The 19,381-nt window shown below is 40.4% G+C and overlaps 2 protein-coding genes across 9 annotated transcripts in view; one reads left to right on the top strand and one right to left on the bottom strand.

Moving 5' to 3' along the window:
- Nucleotides 1-19,381, bottom strand: part of REPS1 (RALBP1 associated Eps domain containing 1) — a 499,053-nt gene that overhangs the window by 108,728 nt on the left and 370,944 nt on the right. The gene's annotated exons all lie outside the window — the stretch shown is intronic.
- The window catches only part of ARFGEF3 (ARFGEF family member 3), a 92,720-nt gene that overhangs the window by 10,502 nt on the left and 62,837 nt on the right, over nucleotides 1-19,381 (top strand). For all 8 annotated transcript variants that reach the window (XM_061378335.1, XM_061378334.1, XM_061378332.1 and 5 more), the window contains exons 3-4: nucleotides 6,280-6,361; nucleotides 7,946-8,077. In XM_061378335.1, coding sequence (XP_061234319.1) covers nucleotides 6,280-6,361; nucleotides 7,946-8,077 — 214 coding nt within the window. The remainder of the gene's footprint in view (nucleotides 1-6,279; nucleotides 6,362-7,945; nucleotides 8,078-19,381) is intronic.

The raw sequence follows: 19,381 nt of genomic DNA, 5'->3' as shown, positions 1-19,381 counted from the left end.
TGGAGTAAAATCCTAATCCTGCTGAAGCAAATCAGAATTTATATCAACACAGTCTGACAGCAGTCTCTCAACAGGTTTGGTTTTTTTCAGGACCTGCAAACTGCAACTTTGCTTATTTGTTCTTTTGTAGCACTTTAACCCCAAAGTTGTCTAAACAGTGCACGATCGTCTTACAGAGGTATAACATCGTAAAGATAATTTATTGTTGGGATTTTTTTCTTCAAAAGGAGGATTCTAACTGGAAGGCTTCAGATTTTGTCTTTTATCTGATTGCTCATAAGAGGTCTGTAAGTGCTATCAACAAACTTATATTTCCATAGAGATACAAATTTTAGTGCTGGAAGGGTTGTTGTAGTAATCTGGTCTGACTTCCACATTGTGGAGGCATGAGAACTTGCTCTGTATTTATACACTGTAAATTCGAAACTTCTGTCTGAGCTCAACTGTAATATTCTTTGTAAGTGGGACAGTCACATTTCTGCTGTAGATAAAATTAATAATTCCTTTAGGATGTGAGCAAGGACTTAAAATCTGCTTTCTTCTTGAAGAGCTGTTTCTTGAAAAATGATGTATTTATTTCCTGTTCCTCTTCCAGGTTTTAAGTGCTTTCTTTATGAACCGTGAAGTTGGTGGAGCCTTTTAGCAACATTCTCTAAGCTAGCACAGGAAAAGAGTTACGGATATTTCTACTTGTATACATACACGTGTTCATATGCACACCACTGGAATTTGTTTTACACTAAATAAATCATCCCCTTTTGTGTAGGGACAGTACTTGCTTCTGTTTGGTTTATTTGAGGGTAACAGCTGGGACTACCTCCAGAATTCTGATAATTCATCTTTGCCATTTATTTTCTCATGGTGGGACAGCTTTTCTGCAGGAGTAAGTGAGGCTAATGGAATTGCATGCTGGGATACTTTGTTCATTTTAAGCAGCCAAAACTGAGAAGCTCTTCTCAGCTGTCGGTGTTCCTTTGACTGAAAAATATGAGACTCTGGCTGTGACTGTTATCCTGCCTAACAAACAGCATATCAGAAAATGACAGCAGCTATGAACTGAATCCTTATCTGTTCTTTGGGCTGTGAATTATGCTTTGAAATGCAAAGTACATGCTGATAAGGTCCTGAGATTCTGGATTTTGTGTCCCCTATATAATTTTCAAAGGGATAATAATGCAGAGAGATGTCTTATTTTTAATCTTTATTTTTAATTCTGTTTCTGAAAATTAATGTGGTTATCACCATTTGCATAAAGAGAAATAACTCTTATGGTGGTGACAAATATTTCATTTATAGTGCCCCCTTCCCTAAGTGGAAGGTGAATGTGGGCCATGAGAGTGTGTTCCAGACACTAATAAGGAGTTAAGATTAGGCTATTTCCTATCTTCATTACAATTTTCATCATGGGAATGAATTAATGAACCATTATTCTTTTCTCAGTAAAGGCTTTTTCCACTACAGTGAGGATAGAAAGATTTTTGTGATCTCTCTACTTGCAATAGCAATCTGTCTCGCTCCAACCTTTTTGGCAGTCTATTTTGACTGGCTTGTCATAGCATCTTTTGTGATAGCCCTTCAGGGAAAGAGGTCAGTTGTTGAGCCATGGCAAACTCAGGCAACTAGAAGGGTCATTGTAACCCAATGTGCTTAATATAAAGGCTGTTTATAGTCTCATGACGCATTCTGCAGTTTACAAAGCCAACAGCCATGGAATAGGGTAGCTTAGGAAGGACAACCTGTCCTCCTGGAGATACTGGTCATGGATTACACACATGGTTCTGTCTCTGATCTTTCTGCTTGAGCCCAGGCAGATCACTTGGGGTACCATGGAGGTCTAGTGACAGAACTCCAGATAGCCTCAGTAGGAACAGGTCTGAGTCTTTGTCCTTGGTGCTCTCAGATTACTTAGTTTTGCATGTAACAAGGTTCAAGTTTACCAAATGCTGCTTTCTGTAATGGAGTTCCTATTAGTGCAGATGGCTACTGATTTTTAGTGACCTTTATGTGTGTGTGTGTGTGTGTGTGTGTTGTGTGTGTGTGTGTGTGTGTGTGTGTGTGTGTGTGTGTGTATTAATTGGCCTTTTGGGTCAGGACAGGGGTGGCTTGTCATTCTTTGCTTTGAATGGAGGGTGCTGCCATGTTATATTAATTTGCAGAGTATTTATGTGTTAAACCAGATTTGAGTAGAAACAACATGATTAGGAAAGCTGTTTCCTGTCTCTGCAGTTACTTTTTTTGCTGAAAAATCATTCTCCCAGACCCTTTTTTACAGCCAGAGTCTGTTATTGCAGTCCGGGTTGAGTTTTGGTTTGTTTTGTTCCCCCCTCCCCCCTTTTGTGTGTGTTTTGATTTGTTTTTTTAAACTGTCTTTCCAGAGCACTACAGTATAGATATGTGCAAACTATGCAATTAATGTGAATTTTGGCATAATACAACACTGATATCTGACCACATCCTTTTTATTTATTATTGTACTTTCTTCACACCATCTCAACTTCCTTCTTCCCTCTAGCTTCTGTTTTCATTTCTTTGTTTCATCTATCAATGCCCAGGATACCTTACCCTGAAGCTTTTGGTAGCCTCCCCTCCTCCAAGTCAAAGGTGCTCCCTTCCTTTCATGCTCTGGGCTGTACTTGACTCGTCTCATTATGTTGGTATAGGATTATGTTGGTATAGTTGTCCACACCTTCATGCATTACTTAGGAGTTCCAGTGTGGAACTAGTTTCTGTACAGTAACATAAATGGAACATGTTCTTAAACATGGTTTGAAATATATTGATGTGCACTAGCTTATTCTGAGAACTTTATGTATGTATGAAGTGCCTTACATACGTAGCACTGCAAAACATGAATGAATTGTCACTTGACATAAGCAGTGGAGCAATGAGATCCCATGGCATGGGACCACCCAAAACAGGGTGGAATTATAAAAGGGCTGTAAGTTGTAAGAGGAAACCTCAATCCCTTTCTTGTTGTAAACTGAGACCAAATCCTGGTCTGCATTCTTTTTTGCAACCTTATTGAACCTGTTTTTTTAAGTGGTAGACCTTAGTATGGATTGATTGTGTTAATTTACATTATTCTCTCCCATGCTGCCTGAGGGTTATCTGCCATGTCCTTCTGTGTTCTCATGCAAACAGATAATGCATTTAAATGTCAGGTTGAACTGAACTGTGGAAGTTGCTTAAGCTAATCAGACATTGTGAGGTACCTCTGCAGGTGTTTCATAGCTGTAGCATGGAAATACTAAGGATTTAATTGACTGAGTGTGTAACAAGAGCAGGAAATGACACAATGGCAATTAATTTTCTCTGAGAATACAGTGGAACACAGGCTGCAACAACCTTAATTAGATTTTCAGTTAAACATTTTTAGCAAGGATGGGAAGTTCAGCTAATGGAATCTGTTCTAATTTCCATTCTCCTTATTGTCATTTTTGGCTCTTCATTTTGGGAGATATCTCAAGAAACTACTCTCATTGTTCTCTGCTCATTGCAGTATCTAATGACAGATGGTAGGCAACATGCTGATGTGCAGGGTAGCTACACATAAGCCATAGGAGCTCCCACCTGTCTTCATTAGAATGAAACTGGACTGGATCCACTCCAGGGTTCCCTGTTTCCTTTCATCCCAATCTCCGTCCACTTTAACATGAGAATAAGTTTGTTGTGTATTAATGATTCCCCAAATATTTATACACTGTTGCAGGGAATTGTAGAGAAGTCTAAAAGAAATGTGGTGGTCTGTCCTGAATAGGTGCAGGTCTAAATAATAATCAGTTTTTAGAATACCCACAGTTAGTACTATACACTGTTGTGATTCTTTTTTCCCTTCTTTTTTTCTCTGTGTGTTTCTGGCTGATGGAGTACCAGTTAATGAACAGGTACTTTGTTTTGACACCTGTTGATCTACTAATTTCAAATGTGAATTCTCCCCCAGAGGGTGATAGTGACAACTTTCAAAAGCGAGAGTATGTCAAAGCCACAATGTAAAAAATAGCACTTAAAGGTGGTTTGTGGGTCAGAGGTGTATTGCTGTGGCACCTCTTGAAACTAGAAAGTCTTATCACAATTGACCTGCGTGCTACACGTGTTCACAGGTTTAGGCAAACCTGGCAGTAGATACACAGGCAGTAGCAGCCAGCTCTGTGTTGTTAGAAAATTACTGTCTGAACCCTGGGGTAGATGTTCTGGCAGTTTCTGTAGATCTGTATGATACAATGCTCCATGAAGAAGTATTTCCTAGATGTTCTGTAGTTCAAGCTGTTTAGGATGTTAAACTCGCAGGTTGTAAAAGTCCTTCTAGTTCAGCTGATCCCAGAAATGTTCATGAAAGGAGCTTCTGAGAAAACTGGGATTTGTACCAGCCTGTTATTCAGAATACCCTAAATTAAGCAAATGGCCAGCTTTCAGTTAGAAACCTGTTATAAGATACATGTGTAGTCTTCTTAGTTCTTTAGAAATCTCTGTAATTCATGTTTCTTTTTAAAAAGCTTCTTGTGATTTTATGCCAAATAGCCTTTAACAAACTCCAATAACCTGGGAAGAAGGTACAAATATTAAGAGACCTGCAGATTCTCAAGAGGTCTTTGCCAAGTACAGAATCTTGCTAGATGTCTTAACTGAGCCATGCTTGTGATTCTCAAGTCTTTATCATTAAAGGAAGGGGTTGTATTTCAATGAGCAAATAGCATATCAGTGCTCCATGAGGTAGCTTGTGGTCTGTGCTCTTTGGGGAAAGGTGGAGAGAAAGGAATACCAATTGAACACATGCAAAACAGGGGACTTTTTAGTCCCTTCTGCAAGCAGGCTCTGCTGAAGGAGTTTCAAGTTATGTAAAGCTGTGACGGCCAGTGTTTGGTAATCTTGATTTAAGCTTTTTAAAAACCAAGTTCAGGTTGTAGACTGCCAGTTTTGGAGGGAGATAAGTAGATTATGGGCAGATTGTGACAAAGAATGGCTTTAGGTAGCTTTGACAATATGTGTGAAACTCTGGTAATCACTATTGCTCTAACCTAGGGCTTCTTACTCAGGAAGGGAGAAATTGCAAGAGCAGCAGTTTAATGTTTATTTTTGGGTCCTGAAACTAAGTGAATTCAGGACAAAGGCAGCTCACAAGAGCAAAAGAGGGAAAACTTCATTTTGAGATTTTAAAAAAATTGAACATTTTTGATAATGTGATTCCAAAAGGGCTTCTTGGGGTGCAGTGCAGAGAGTTGGAGAATTAGGACTCTTATGGGCTGGCACAAAATTGTTTGCCAAAAGCAAGTAGGTCTATACATATGCCAAAATAGATGCTGTATTTACGGATAAGTGCCTCTTATGTTATGTGACCTAATGAAGTGTTGCAACCCTTCAGGGAGGCTGCAGTTGGACATGGGCTGAGCATTTCTGATGAGGAATGAGTTTCCTGCCAACTAGCAGGATTTGGTTCAAAGGCTTGTGGTTGCTAGGTGTCCATCAGACAGTGCAGCCCTTCTCTGACAAGGAGCAAGGAGAGAAGTCACAGACCCAGGCACTGTTTGGTTTAGTCACCAAATTTAAAAGAAAAAAACAAACCAAAAAAACCCCAAAACAAAACCCACAAACAAACAAACCCTCCCCACAAAAAACAGAGAAATCAGTATCTGAGCACTGCATCTAAAATATTATCCTAAACAGTGGCTTATTTTAATATTAAAAAAAGAATATTACCTATTCTGTAATCAAAGTACAGCTTAGTCACAGCATGTGCTAATTCAGTTGTAAACTAAACTCATTCGTGTACATTTGCTTTTGTCAATATCATTTATAGTTGGAGGGAGCTAACGTGACAGGAAGTAGCTGCACACTACTGTAGAGGAGGGTAGAGAACAAAACTTGACTAATTGAAAGTGGATTATAAAAACAGTTTTCTGGCAATTGGAATATGAAACAGAAGGTAGGTGACTGAAGTGTAATGCTTAACACGCCGAGTTGAAGGACCACTAGTGAGCTGCAGATCCCTTCTTTATGCTTAGCACATTCATGTATGTACACAGAGGGCTAACAGTTTGGAAGTATTTTGTGAAATTTCAATTAAAAGGCCATTCTTAACAGTATGTGAAGAAATATACCGGCTTTCTCGAGATGGTAAAAGTGCTTCACAGAGCTGTGAAATTCTCCTTGATTACTGTACACAAGTCTCATCTTACTTAAAGTGATACAGCTCTTCTGGAGTGTTACTCCTTTGTATACCAATTGTAGTTCCATTGTTCCTTCTCACTTATATATATTTTTTATTTTTTTTATTTTCATCAGGGAGAAGTGTCTCCTTCCTCTCCAACTAGCTCTGGAATCGAAGAGCATGAAGCTGGCCCAGCAGGCTCTAGCAGGGATGCAGGTATGGTTTTAGAGTGGGGGTGTGTTAGTGGGCAGTGACTGTTAAGGAAATCTAGGCTTTTCTTTAGAAAAGTACTACAGAAAAAGTGTCTGTCCTTGTGTGGACCTAACAACAATAATGTTCATCTTTCTGTAAGAGTGTTTAGAAGTTAGGATGCAAGTAAAGGCTGGTGTTTCTGTAGGAGCTAAGAATGTGATGCAGATAGGTTGGGGTTCCTGGCTTTCAATGTTGAAATGTAGATGTACTGTTCCTTGTGTGGCTGTGTGCTAGCCTCAGTAAGCCTTGCCACTGCTAAATGTCTTAGAAACTAAACTGAGTCAAGTCTTGCTGTTTTCTTTGATTAGAAGAGAGGACAGCAGTGCTTGAAAGATGAAGAGGTGAATAAAATATCTGGGAGCTGCATTCTCTGTGTGGGCACTTCTCAGAGGTTTTTGTACACTGAAAACAGTAGGAGTAGCATCTGATTTGGAAGTTTATGAAATTGCAAAATGAAACAGCACTGCAGCACAAATAACAGAAAGACTCTCTTGGGTTTGACAGTATAAAAACTAAAGCAGTTTACCTTTCTTTTAATTGAACAAATGAGTATGTATCAGTAAATACTTATCACTAGGGAGATACTAGTTGTGGAAAAGGCTGCTGCACTGCTGGGGCATGAAATGCATGCCACCATTTTCCGAAAAGAAATTTCTCCTTCAAAAGGCAAGCATGAAGTTTTTTTGAGAGTATAAGCATGTAAGTTCAAATCTCATTTAATTCAGCATATGAGATGTCAGGCATTTGGTTAGAGAGTGCCCCATATTGTGACACAACAGGGCTGTAGGAGGCTCTGGCTAGGGAAAAAAAATGCCCTTTCTGAAGGGTTCCTGTGAGGGAACTGAAGGGTTCCTGAAGGGTTTCTGGATCTGCCAGAAGACATATATCACCTTCTTGCGGCATAGTACTCTGGTCCCACCCTGAGATCCTGTGCCCTGTATTTCAGATATATGGGGGGGTGCAGGGGTTGCTCTTAAAGTAAAAGCAACAGTATGCTAGTGGGCCTGGAACATGTGTCTGCTGTTGTATCAGTGCAAGTACATCAGTTAGAACATTGTAGAGTGATTGTCAGCCAAAAATAGTGGAGGAATTGGGGATGACCCACTCTCCACTGTAGTATAACTTCCTTGGAAACACTCAGTGAAGACAGAATTTATCTTTTTACTCTTTTAACTTGCTGCACATGCACTTTTGTTCTGTATGAACTGGAATTGCCAAGTTGCAGATTTGCAGCATGGTACCTTAAATTAAGAGTGTTACCTCCTATCTATAAGCCTGAAAAGATAATCCATGCATCAATACAGTCCTCCATCTGGATTTATGATATGGAATGGCAGCTGATTTGAAAGATTTTAATGGTTCCCTCATCGTGGCACAGATTTTGCTGTACTTTCATATTTTGTATTGTTAGATCAATTTGAAACATGTACGTAGAAAACCTAGCCATCATAGTACCAAGCACTAATAGGTTTAGGTGTAGTAGTTGACAGTAGAATTAAGCAGAAGCAGTTTTGTCTGAACCTGTACGCTGCCAATTTCTCTCTGCAGAAGCTGCTGTCTGATGAGAGGTTTGTATCCGTGGAAACCGATTCAGATGAGAAACAATTGCTTAATCAGATGCTGAATGCCGTCAAAGTGACTCCTTCACTCAATGAAGACCTGCAGGTTGAAGTGATGAAGGTTAGTGTTGCACACGCGTCAGTGATTGCAACAGAGATTCCATGACTCTATGCTGGTGTTAGCAAATAAATTAGCTGTTACCTTGGAAATTTACTTTAGGACATTATTTGATACCCTCCTTCCTGCTGGCAGATGTCAGTTGTTTTCATTTCTACTTCATGTGGGTTAAAAAGGTTTCCCTGGGTTAAACAGGAGATTGTTTATAGTAAGTCAGTGCAGTGTTGGTCCCAGTTTTAGCAAACTGAAATAGGGCAGGCAATTTAGTCCATGGGAGCTCACAGATCGATGACTTCAAGATTTGAAAGTTTGTGTTTGGTATTGAGTGTTAGGGCTCATGAGGTGGGCTGTGCAGGTTTGTAGTTTTGAATTGTGTGTGCATAGGTACTTTCTAGTTTGTTAGCTGTATGTTTTCTTTGTAAAATACTAATGATGGAGCATGATTTCTTTTAGGCACTGAAGTGTCTCTGTACTAGTGCATATGGGAAATTGATGTTTTGTATACTCAGGAAAAGCCTCTATTTCTAGAAATGCTTTAGCATTTTCCTGTGTGTGTTGGTTGTATAACTTGCCAGGACTGCCATAAAAAAGGTGGTGTGTACTTCTCAAACGTCTGGGTGTCAACTTTGTACTACAGGTCTTGTTGTGCTATAGCTGATCAGTGGTTGGTACAAACCTGGTGATCCTTTCTCTGTGCTTACTATACCTAGTACTGATTGCTATGTTTGGATCTACTGCTTGACTGTCCTTTACTTCTAAGTTCATAGATTAGATAGTTTATTTTTCTTACGTGAGACATCCTTGTTCTAAGGAATATATGTTATCCACTCTGAAACCTCTCTGTACTAGCTATACTCTTTGCTACTGAAGATGACTACTTGGGTGCAATATGCACTCAGTGTCAGACCATACAGAAGAGTGAACATAGCAGCAGAAAAAAGGAAGAAGAATTTGTGTAGACTGTTACCTGGTTTATGGGAGCAGGCTTCTGCTCACTTACAGGTATAACTGGTGACACCCAGACCTGCATTAACCCAGCATGCCTCTTTCCTTCCTCTTTTGTCTCTACAGTGGGAAAAGGTAAGAGTTAAGTAGTACTACTGAACCAGCAGGTCTCTCTTGATATGCAGTAATTTCTTGTAAGTTGTTTTTTTACCTTCTTGAGTATTGCAGATTTGAAATCTGCATGCACACTCTTTCCCTGAAAGCCTTGACATGCATCTGTGACGCATTGCCCCCAACACTGAGAAGAATGTGAGAACTCTTATTTTACCACAGTTGTGAGTGAATATGTTCTGTAGTTGTCTTGATATGCGAGAAGAAAAAAAATCCAACCAACCCAAAATACCAAATCACATAAAATCCAAGCCAAAACCTAAGACATTATTTATGTACACTTTTTTAAAAATCATATTTAGTTCCAGTTTAAGCACTAAAGAGAGAGGGGAACATTGTCTTCATTCTACTGAGTGAAATTTTGATGTAGAAAGCCTTTTTTTGCTAAAAGCACAGTGAAATGCATATATGGTAAAAATCAGGCTATATCTTCACATCCTGAGAACAAAACAAAACTTCTGTTTTGATTTAATATTCCAAGAGACCAGAGGGTCAAAGTATTCTGTAATCAGGGCAGTTAAAACTCTGAGGCATTAAATCTGAACACTGCCTAAAAGTCAGATCAAGTAGCGATCTTTTTACATTGTAACCTGAAGATTACAGACGCCATTGCAACACTTGAATTGCTAAAGCCTTGGGGGTTTTTCAAGCAGCTGGTCTCAGCAATGTGTTTATATCCCTGAATCTGCTAAAATGTGTCCTCAAGGCAACATCTGATTGTACATTTAGACTGTGTTATTCCATCCAGAGGAGATTAAATACATCTTTTTCCAGTGCAGATACTAGACACTCTTGAGCGTGAGTGGTTTGCATGATGCTGAGTCAGCAGTGATACTGGCCTAGTTCTTTGGGATTTGCTGCACATTTGCACCAGTCTTGCAAATATTAAGAATATAACCATCAAGGATTAGACAAAATTTTTTACTTATGCAGACTAGATGTGAAAATATTGGTGCAGGAGTCCAGACCTCACAGTAAGTTGCTGACATGTAGGCTCCTATATCGCTTGCATGTGTTGTTTGGAAGAGATATATCGGTCACTAATCAAATTCAGTGTTTTATCACTTAGGCACCAAAATGACTCACTGCTCTATTTATACAGTTGCAGATGTATAGAAAAAATGCGGGGGAGTGGAGGTAATAGTTCAACACTTACCTTTAGATAAACATGGCCACAGAATGTGTCTGGCCCAGAAGTAGGAAGAATTTTGTTGTGTGACATGGGTATGTCTCATATTGAGCAGTAGGGACATTTTGTTGACCTTAAGCATTAGACTAACAATTCTGCAGCTGAAAGGGAATACATTCTGGACAGAACATTAATACCACAGGCTTCGGTTTGGTTGTGGAGTAGGGGAATCCTGATTTATTTAGAATCATAGAATAGTTAGGGTTGGAAAGGACCTAAAGATCATCAAGTTCCAACCCCCTGCCATGGGCATGGACACCTTGCTCTAAACCATATCACCCAAGACCTTGTTCAACCTGGCCTTGAACACTGCCAGGGATGGAGCATTCACAACCTCCCTGGGCAACCCATGCCAGTGCCTCACCACCCGAATAGGAAAGAATTTCCTCCTTACCTAAATCTAAACTTCTCGTGTTTAACTTTTAGCCCATTACCCCTTGTCCTATCACTGCAGTCCCTAACGAAGAGTCCCTCCCCAGCATCCCTATATGCCCCCTTCAGATACTGGAAGGCTGCTATGAGGTCTCCATGCAGCCTTCTCTTCTCCAGGCTGAACAGCCCCAACTTCCTCAGCCTGTCTTCATATGGGAGGTGCTCCAGTCCCCTGATCATTCTCATGGCCCTCCTCTGGACTTGTTCCAACAGTTCCATGTCCTTTTTATGTTGAGGACACCAGAACTGCACACAATATTCCAAGTGAGGTGTCATGAGAGCAGAATAGAGTGGCAGGATCACCTCCTTCGACCTGCTGGTCACGCTCCTTTTGATGCAGTCCAGGATACGGTTGGCTTTCTGGGCTGCAAGTGCACACTGCTGGCTCATGTTCATTTTCTCATCGACCAACACCCCCAAGTCCTTCTCCGCAGGGCTGCTCTGAATCTCTTCTCTGCCCAACCTGTAGCTGTGTCTGGGATTGCTCTGACCCAGGTGTAGGACCTTGCACTTGGCATGGTTAAACTTCATGAGGTTGGCATCAGCCCATCTCACAAGCATGTCAAGGTCCCTCTGGATGGCATTCCTTCCCTACAGCGTATCAACCGAACCACACAGCTTGGTGTCATTGGCAAACTTGCTGAGGGCGCACTCAATCCCACTGTCCATGTCAGCAACGAAAATGTTAAATAAGGCCGGTCCCAACACTGATCCCTGAGGGACACCACTCGTTACTGGTCTCCACCTGGACACTGAGCCGTTGACCACAACTCTTTGTGTGCGGCCATCCAGCCAGTTCTTTATCCACAGAGTGGTCCATCCAGCAAATTGATGTCTCTCCAATTTAGAGACAAGAATGTCATGTGGGATGGCGTTGAACACTTTGCACAAGTCCAGGTAGATGACATCAACTGCTCTATCCCTGTCCATCAGTTCTGTAGCCCCATCATAAAAGGCCACCAAATTGGTCAGGCAGGATTTCCCCTTAGTGAAGCCTTGCTGGCTGTCATCAAGCACCTTGTTGATTTTAATGTGCCTTAGCATGCCTTCCAGGAGAATCTGCTCCAAGATTTTGCTAGGTACAGAGGTGAGACTGACTGGTCTGTTGGTTGGTTGTTTTTTTTTCCTGGGTTGATGCTTTTAAATTCTGGCTGCAGATGTTTCTAAAATGGATAAAGTACTTCTGCTTCATGCAATTAGACCTTTGCTTATAGAAGCATATATAGTATCATCAAAAGCACTGTCAGGTATGGTCAGATCAGCAATGGGAAAAAAACCCAAACAACCTGTAACTGAACCTCTGAACTGAATTCCCTTCCAGCCTAAATGGTTCTGTGATTTTTACTTCGATTTTTTTCATCTCTTACCCTGACCCTAAAATTCAGTTCCTCCAGAAACTGGCTTCTGGAAGAACTAGAGGTCAGCTTTGAACTTAACTGTGGCATTGGAGCAGCTGAAACAAAATATGAAGGAAGTGGGCAGGGTGGAAAGAAGCCAAAACAGCAAAGACTCCCCCTCTCATTTTCTTCTCACTAATGTTATGGTGACTTTCATTTATAAGTTGACAAGCTTCTTAATAATGCAGTACATATCTCTCCATCTGTGATGACATTGCTCTCCAGTAACAATTTAATGAATAACTGCAAATTAGTAATGAGTCCTCACCCAGAAACAAGCTCTCCAGATAAACATGTTACACTGTAATGTAATGGGTACTGACAGTAACAAAGTTGGTTTTAGAAAGAAAGGTGTGATTGATCGTTGAAAATTTCCTTTTCTACTGCATCCTGTTTTCTTCAGTCACCGATTAAAGCTGTGTCATGTTATCCAGTGCATGTCAGTGCAGTCTGTGCCCACATTTCCAAAGAAATTTAGAGTTATCAAGAAATTTTCAAACAAGAAGAGAATAATTACCTTTGATGAAGGAAACTCAGGGGTTTTGACGTCTTTTAAAATACTTGGTCTTTATTTCACTATTCTGATTAATGCTGGACATTTTACAATTAGATATATAATTTTTCTGTCAGTGGAGCTTCCAAGCTTTGTTTCTTATTACCTCTGAGAAGACTTAACACAGTATCTGTGGCTACTCAACTTGTGGTGTTTTTTGAAATAGACTTGAGGATTTTCTGGAACAAAAAAAAAAAATTCTTCTGAAGTGCCTTGAGAGAGAAAGCGTTTCTAATTCTCATTATTTACCTGTTGTTCATGGTAAGCATCTATTTCATTTAGGAAACCTTAGTTTATTCCCAGTGACTCAAACTTGTGTCTGTTAGTGGATTAGCTGTACTGCTTGCTGATGAGCGAAGTTTTCATCGTTTCCTTCTGTAGGCTTTCAATGAGGAGTCAGCCAAAAGACTTTTTAATCTGTAAATGAGGTTTAATGAACCCTTGCTAAATCTGCTGGGTGAAGGTAATTTTTTTCTCTTTGTCTCTTCACTGTTCCATCAATGCAGCATTTGGAAACTCTCCAATAGTACTACCTGACAGATACTAGACAGTTCTTTTTGTGATTTCAGTTTTCATTTTGGATATGTTCAGAACAAAAAATCTGCATTAGAGTTCTGTGGTAAAACTTAGCTTGTGTAACTACAAGCAGAATGGAGAAAATAGCTCTGCCTCTGAAACACACTGTCTTTAAGTTGGGTATTTGTAGTTGTTCTTTCAAAGATTAGAATCATAGATTAGTTAGGGTTGGAAAGGACCTTTAGATCGTCTAGTTCCAGCCCTCCTACCATGGACAGGGACACTTCACACTAAACCAAGGCTCTGTCCAACCTGGCCTTGAACACTGCCAGGGATGGAGTATTCACAACTTCCTTGGGCAACCCATTCCAGTGCCTCACCACCCTAACAGTAAAGAACATCTTCCTTGTAACCAATCTAAACTTCCCCTGTTTAAGTTTTAACCCATTACCCCTTGTTCTCTCACTACAGTCCCTAATGAGGGGTCCATCCCTATCATCCTTATAGGCCCCCTTCAGACACTGGAAGGCTGCTATGAGGTCTCCACACAGCCTTCTCTTCTCCAGGCTGAACAGCCCCAACTTTCTCGGCCTGTCTTCATACGGAGATGCTCCAGTCCCCCGATCATTCTCGTGGCCCTCCTCTGGACTTGTTCCAACAGTTCCATGTCCTTTTTATGTTGAGGACACCAGAACTGCACACAATATTCCAAGTGAGGTGTCACGAGAGCAGAATAGAGTGGCAGGATCACCTCCTTCGACCTACTGGTCACGCTCCTTTTGATGCAGTCCAGGATACGGTTGGCTTTCTGGGCTGCAAGTGCACACTGCCGGCTCATGTTCATTTTCTCATTGACCAGCACCCCAAATTCCTTCTCCACAAGGCTGTTCTGAATCTATTCTCTGCCCAACCTGTAGCTGTGCCTGGGATTGCTCCGACCCAGGTGTAGGACCTTGCACTTGGCATGGTTAAACTTCATGAGGTTGGCATCAGCCCACCTCACAAGCATGTCAAGGTCCCTCTGGATGGCATTCCTTCCCTCCAGTGTATCAGCCAAATCGCACAGCTTGGTGTCACCAGCAAACTTGCTGAGGGCACTCTTAATCAATGTCAGTGACACTGTCCATGTCACTGACAGAGATGTTGAATAAGACCAGTCTCAGCACTGATCCCTGAGGGACACCACTCATTACTGGTTTCCAGCTGGACATTGAGCCATTGACCACAACTCTTTGTGTGCAGGCATCCAGCCAGTTCTTTTTCCACCAAGTGGTCCATTCATCAAATTGATGTGTCTCCAATTTAGAGACAAGGATGTCGTGTGGGACAGTGTAGAACACTTTGCACAAGTCCAGGTAGATGACGTCAGCTGCTCTATCCCTGTCCATCAGTTCTGTAGCCCCATCATAGAAGGCCACCAAATTGGTCAGATTGCTTCTATAATGCTTTAAAGATGCAAAGTGAATCTTTGAGTGCTGAGAACCATCTCTCAGTCTGTTATTTTTTTTCTGTAATAACTGATTTAGTTGATAGGGCCACAGTTATTGTGTCAAATTAGGCATTTGAGAAGGTCACTATTGAAGATCTATAAGGTGTGGTAAAAAGTTTGCAGGCAATTTTTAATTTGTTCTTAGTTTTTTAAATGACAGTTGACCTTTGTTAGGTTCTGCACAACCATGTTGTTACAGGTTCAGGGAGTTAGTCCTGATCTAATGCAAATATTGGATTAAGCTGGTTTGTGTTTGAGCAACTGAGCAGAACTTATTGTTAACTTTCTCAGAGAACTTGGTGAAAATTTTGTTGCTGTTGAACAGAAAGCATCTCTTTTTTTTTTATTTTAATTTTTCTCAGATGTGGAGGATTTGATGGGAGGCCAGTTATTTTTCTTCTCTGTTCTTCTGTGACAGAGAACAAGTTATAACACATTTGAAAAGTAGTCCTAAACTGTCTGATCCAAAATGTTGATGGAACACAACTGTAAAATCCCAGCCTCTGTGAATGATTGTATTCTGCATCTTTTCCTTGAGTACTGGTAAATGAACTGATCACTGTAGTAAACTCTCAGAAATATATATATATATATATATATCTTCTTATTGTTTTAAGGTTAATGTTTATGAAATGTATCTTTCCACATACAACTTAGCTATGCTTCATAGAATATAATTTGCAACCATCCTGTTTTGTCATGAATTGTAAAATGAAATGGAGGAGGAAGCTGGACTGAAACAACTTAGATTTAAAAGTGTATATAAACTATGTTATTCCTCATGCTGCCTCTTTGAGACAAGGCATGTGTGATAGTTTTATATAGGAATAAAAATAGTGACTTTACTAACCATAAAAAAAAAGAAGTCATTGGTGCAACAGTAAAAATGCAACTGGTAAATAGAGATGGACAAGAAAGAATGTCATCAGGATGAGAATCAGCAGCCCAGTTGCTGACGCTTGCTGTTAATCTGCGTATTTTAATTAATGCATAATTTTTGATTAAGAGATAGGTGGGGGGATTCTTAGTATATTTTATGCACTGCATTATTGCAAACATTTTTCAACATCACTTAAAATATAAATTGCAGTGCAGTCTCTTTCTGAGCAGAGAAGGACTATCTTTCAAATAAAGTAAAAAATAAAAACCATTATTCAGCTTTATTTGCATGCTTTAGTCTGGAACTGGTTTAAAATTTATATTAATAGGAAAAAATAAAATTCTGAAAATTTATAGAAGAAAGTTGTACATGGATGTAGACGTATTCATTAGTTATGGTAACAGTGGTGCCTGATACGAGCTGCCATAAGCAATAACTGATTTTTGTCCAGTCCATAATTCAGACATGTTAGCAGTCTGCAGTGTTAAAAAGGGGAATCTGTAAAGACTTGCACAATGTCATGCAAATATGATTCTTTCCTAAGGTCACTCCTGCCCAGCAGTGCTAACCAGAGTTCTGAGTGCTTCCTTCACTTAGACTTTTTGTGAGCTAAATTGCTGTAATGTAGTCCAACTACAAATCCAGACTCTCTAGGGTATACTTTTTTCTTTTTTCAATTTTTGTCTTTTGTTACTTTTTAAAGTAATTTTATTTGTTTTCTTAGTTATAAGTTACCAGGTTAATTCCAATGGACTGGGTGATCTACCTTGGGTGTTTCAAGATAAGGTCGTCCTTTCCTGAATTAATTAGAGCTATGGTAAATGCCTAGTACTCATAATTAAGATTGTGATTAAAGAACTCCCCTGGTTCTTAGGTGCCTGGCTATTATAGCAGAAACCAGTCTTGAATTAAATACCTCAGCTTTTTCCTTAATGGGTACAAAAGAATAAGAATGTAATGACCTGAATATGGCCAAATGGATACTGGACAGGAGCTGCCTAAACCTTTCAGTAGTAAATGTAGTATCTCAAGAATTCAGCCTCTTTCCAGGATATGTGGCTCTTCCTGAGTACCTTTCTGTGCTTGAATTCATAGCCCTACATAGACCAACAGTCTCTGTTGGTCTGGGCAGCTGTGTTGTTTTAAAAATGTAAGCAGAGGTGTGGTTGCATCTCTCAAGAGATTTGCAGGATAGGAAAGTAGGCTTAATTTCTTGCCTGGAGAAATTCTAATGCAAAACATTTAGCTTTCTCATTGCTCCATCAGCTTTGAGATTATGAAGGTGTTCTTGGACAGAGAACGTGCTTGTTCTGTCGTGGTTGAACTGTCCTGCTTGGTGAGGTGTGTTCAAACCATTAGGGTCAGGCACAAAAAGCAGTAAGTAGAAGAATGCTCTGCCCTGGGACTGAGGCAATAATGGGAAGGGTAAGGGGGGCAGGATTTCTGTCTTCCATCCTGTCCTGGTGGTCATTTCTCCTGCAATCACAGGTGGATAGCAGAAGGGTTCCTTAGTCTAAGTTAACTCGGCAGCATCTTGTTTTTCAGGTTTCCTGATGAATGATTGGTCTGTGAAGAGGAAAAAAAAAGTTACTTGAGATAAACTGCGATCACATACTGTATTACAGTGTACATGCTCTGGGGTAGACTTAATAGTGCACAGATTTTGCTGTTTATGTGGGGTGTTTTGCTATTTTGGGGTGCTTGTGATTGGCATTCTTTTTTGCAACAGTGCAGAATTTGCAAAAAAGAAGAAACATAGGCACTGTTGGAGTTTTATCACTGAGCTGTTCTGTACGGTGCAGCATATGCAGGCAGTGAGTCACGCCTCAAGCAGTGAGTCACTGGGTTATACCTGCAGGTTTTCCAGTGCCAGTGTGGAAAGCCTCAAGTCCCTTGTCATGGGAAGTGTAAATTAACACCTGCTGTAGTGGTTTAAATGTGAAAGTACAAGTTCTTACAGACTTTCTGTAGACTTAGACCCAGATCAAGAACCTGGAGGTTGCTCAGCCATTAAGAAAATGAATTGGAAAGACATTGTATGATCACAGAAACTCTTTAACTTTCATACATTGACATTTAATCTTTTCCCTGCTGCCAGACATTGTTGCATACTGGAGGTGACAGTGCCAAGTTCTGCCAGCCAATTTGGCCACATAATAGTGACATGGAAGGGTCATTGGCCATAGCTTTTACATGCAATTATACACATACTTCAGATGTGCCCCACATGACATGCTCCCAGTTTATACCTTCCCATGATGAGAGCTGCTGCCACCTTAGTGTTAACACCACTTGGCCCTGGGGGCAGCTGAGGAGAGAACTTGTGTCCCGGTAAGTGGTTCTGATGCTGCTAGCCAGCTTCTTCCCCAGAACTGCTCACATATGTCTCTTGTGAAAGGGGAAAAAGATGTGGAAGCTTCATGTGGCCATAGTGGTTGATGCTGCAACCACAAAACCAGCTTATCTGGCTTTTTAATATCTCTTTCCTGGATGTAGGTCAGGAGATGGTCTGGGATAGGGTGAAATCCTCTGGGTCGCCAGACAGCCTGTGGAACACCACTTCTTAGGTTGTCTTCACGCTAACTTCTTGCAAATTCATCTAGTAACTCAAAACAGTAGTTTCAAATTTGCTGTTGTAACGTGTATTGTCACATGGAAAGTTCCCCTGATGTAATTTTGGTGGAATTGCAGGTATCTGAGAGGAAGGGGCCTGTCTTCCCTCTCTTCCATCCAAAAAATTCCCTTGTTGTCAAGAATGAAAGTCAGAATTTTCCATCCAGGGGATAAACTGGTTCTTTTCTTCCTTGACAACTCTGAATTTACTAGCACCCATGTTTTGACATCCTTTCTGATCATTTTAGTAGTGGATGCATGCAGCCTCATTTTTATTTGAGAACTCTTTAAGCATTTTGTTGGTATTTTCCAGTTTGGTATTTGTCCTTTTTCAGTTTTCAGTTTTGTTTTACTCAGATATATATCTCCAGTTCATAAAATAATGTAGTATACCTAAATGGGCTGTAACCCATGAATGGGAAATGCCATTCTAGCAGTGCTAGTCAGCCTTCTTTTTCTTTTTTTTTTTTTAAATCTTCCCTGCCTTTAAATGTTACAATTCTAAATAAAAAAAAAGCCCCTCTCAGAGCCGTTAAGAAAACCTCTTAGATTTCTATTAAGCAATTGCTGTAAATAATTTCTTTCCATCCACAACTGTACTACATAAGTAGAAGCCTTCCACCAGAAAGAGTGTTCAGCAGTAGTTCTGCTTTAGTCTAGTGAATTAATGGGCAATGTCTTCTGGGAGCATTCAGCATGTCATCACTGATGATGTGTGAAGTTCTTCTATGCCAGATACAACCCTTCTGTTTGAAGGTCCGGTGCATTCATAATGCTGAGCACCAGTTGCCGCTGTGATAACAAGGCATTTTATGGCTTTACTGATTCATGGGAGACACTGTCTCCTTTCCCACTGTAATTAATATCTGCTGTTTTGTACAGTGATACATGGTGACACAGTGTACATAAGTTCATTAATGCACTTTGTTTCTCTTGCCCTTGTTTTCCTTCAAGGCCAAAGAATGCTACATGGGCAGGTTACTAGTTATTCTGCCAAGCAGTAGGACACCTCCTGTCCAAACTCATAGAAATACTGGATGACTGCTTTACATGTCAGATTACTGAATGAGATAAATGGTTGTCCTGCCTTGTCTTCTGGCTGAGTATTTCCTCCTGAGGGGA

The sequence above is a fragment of the Neopsephotus bourkii genome, unplaced genomic scaffold (assembly GCF_033783945.1).
Source record: "Neopsephotus bourkii isolate Nb327-2 ecotype Australia unplaced genomic scaffold, CSIRO-AGI_Nbou_v1 NB_1765, whole genome shotgun sequence".
Lineage (NCBI taxonomy): Eukaryota > Metazoa > Chordata > Aves > Psittaciformes > Psittacidae > Neopsephotus > Neopsephotus bourkii.
Note: the sequence above shows the minus strand (reverse complement) of the source record. Positions and strands in the feature narration are given on the sequence as shown.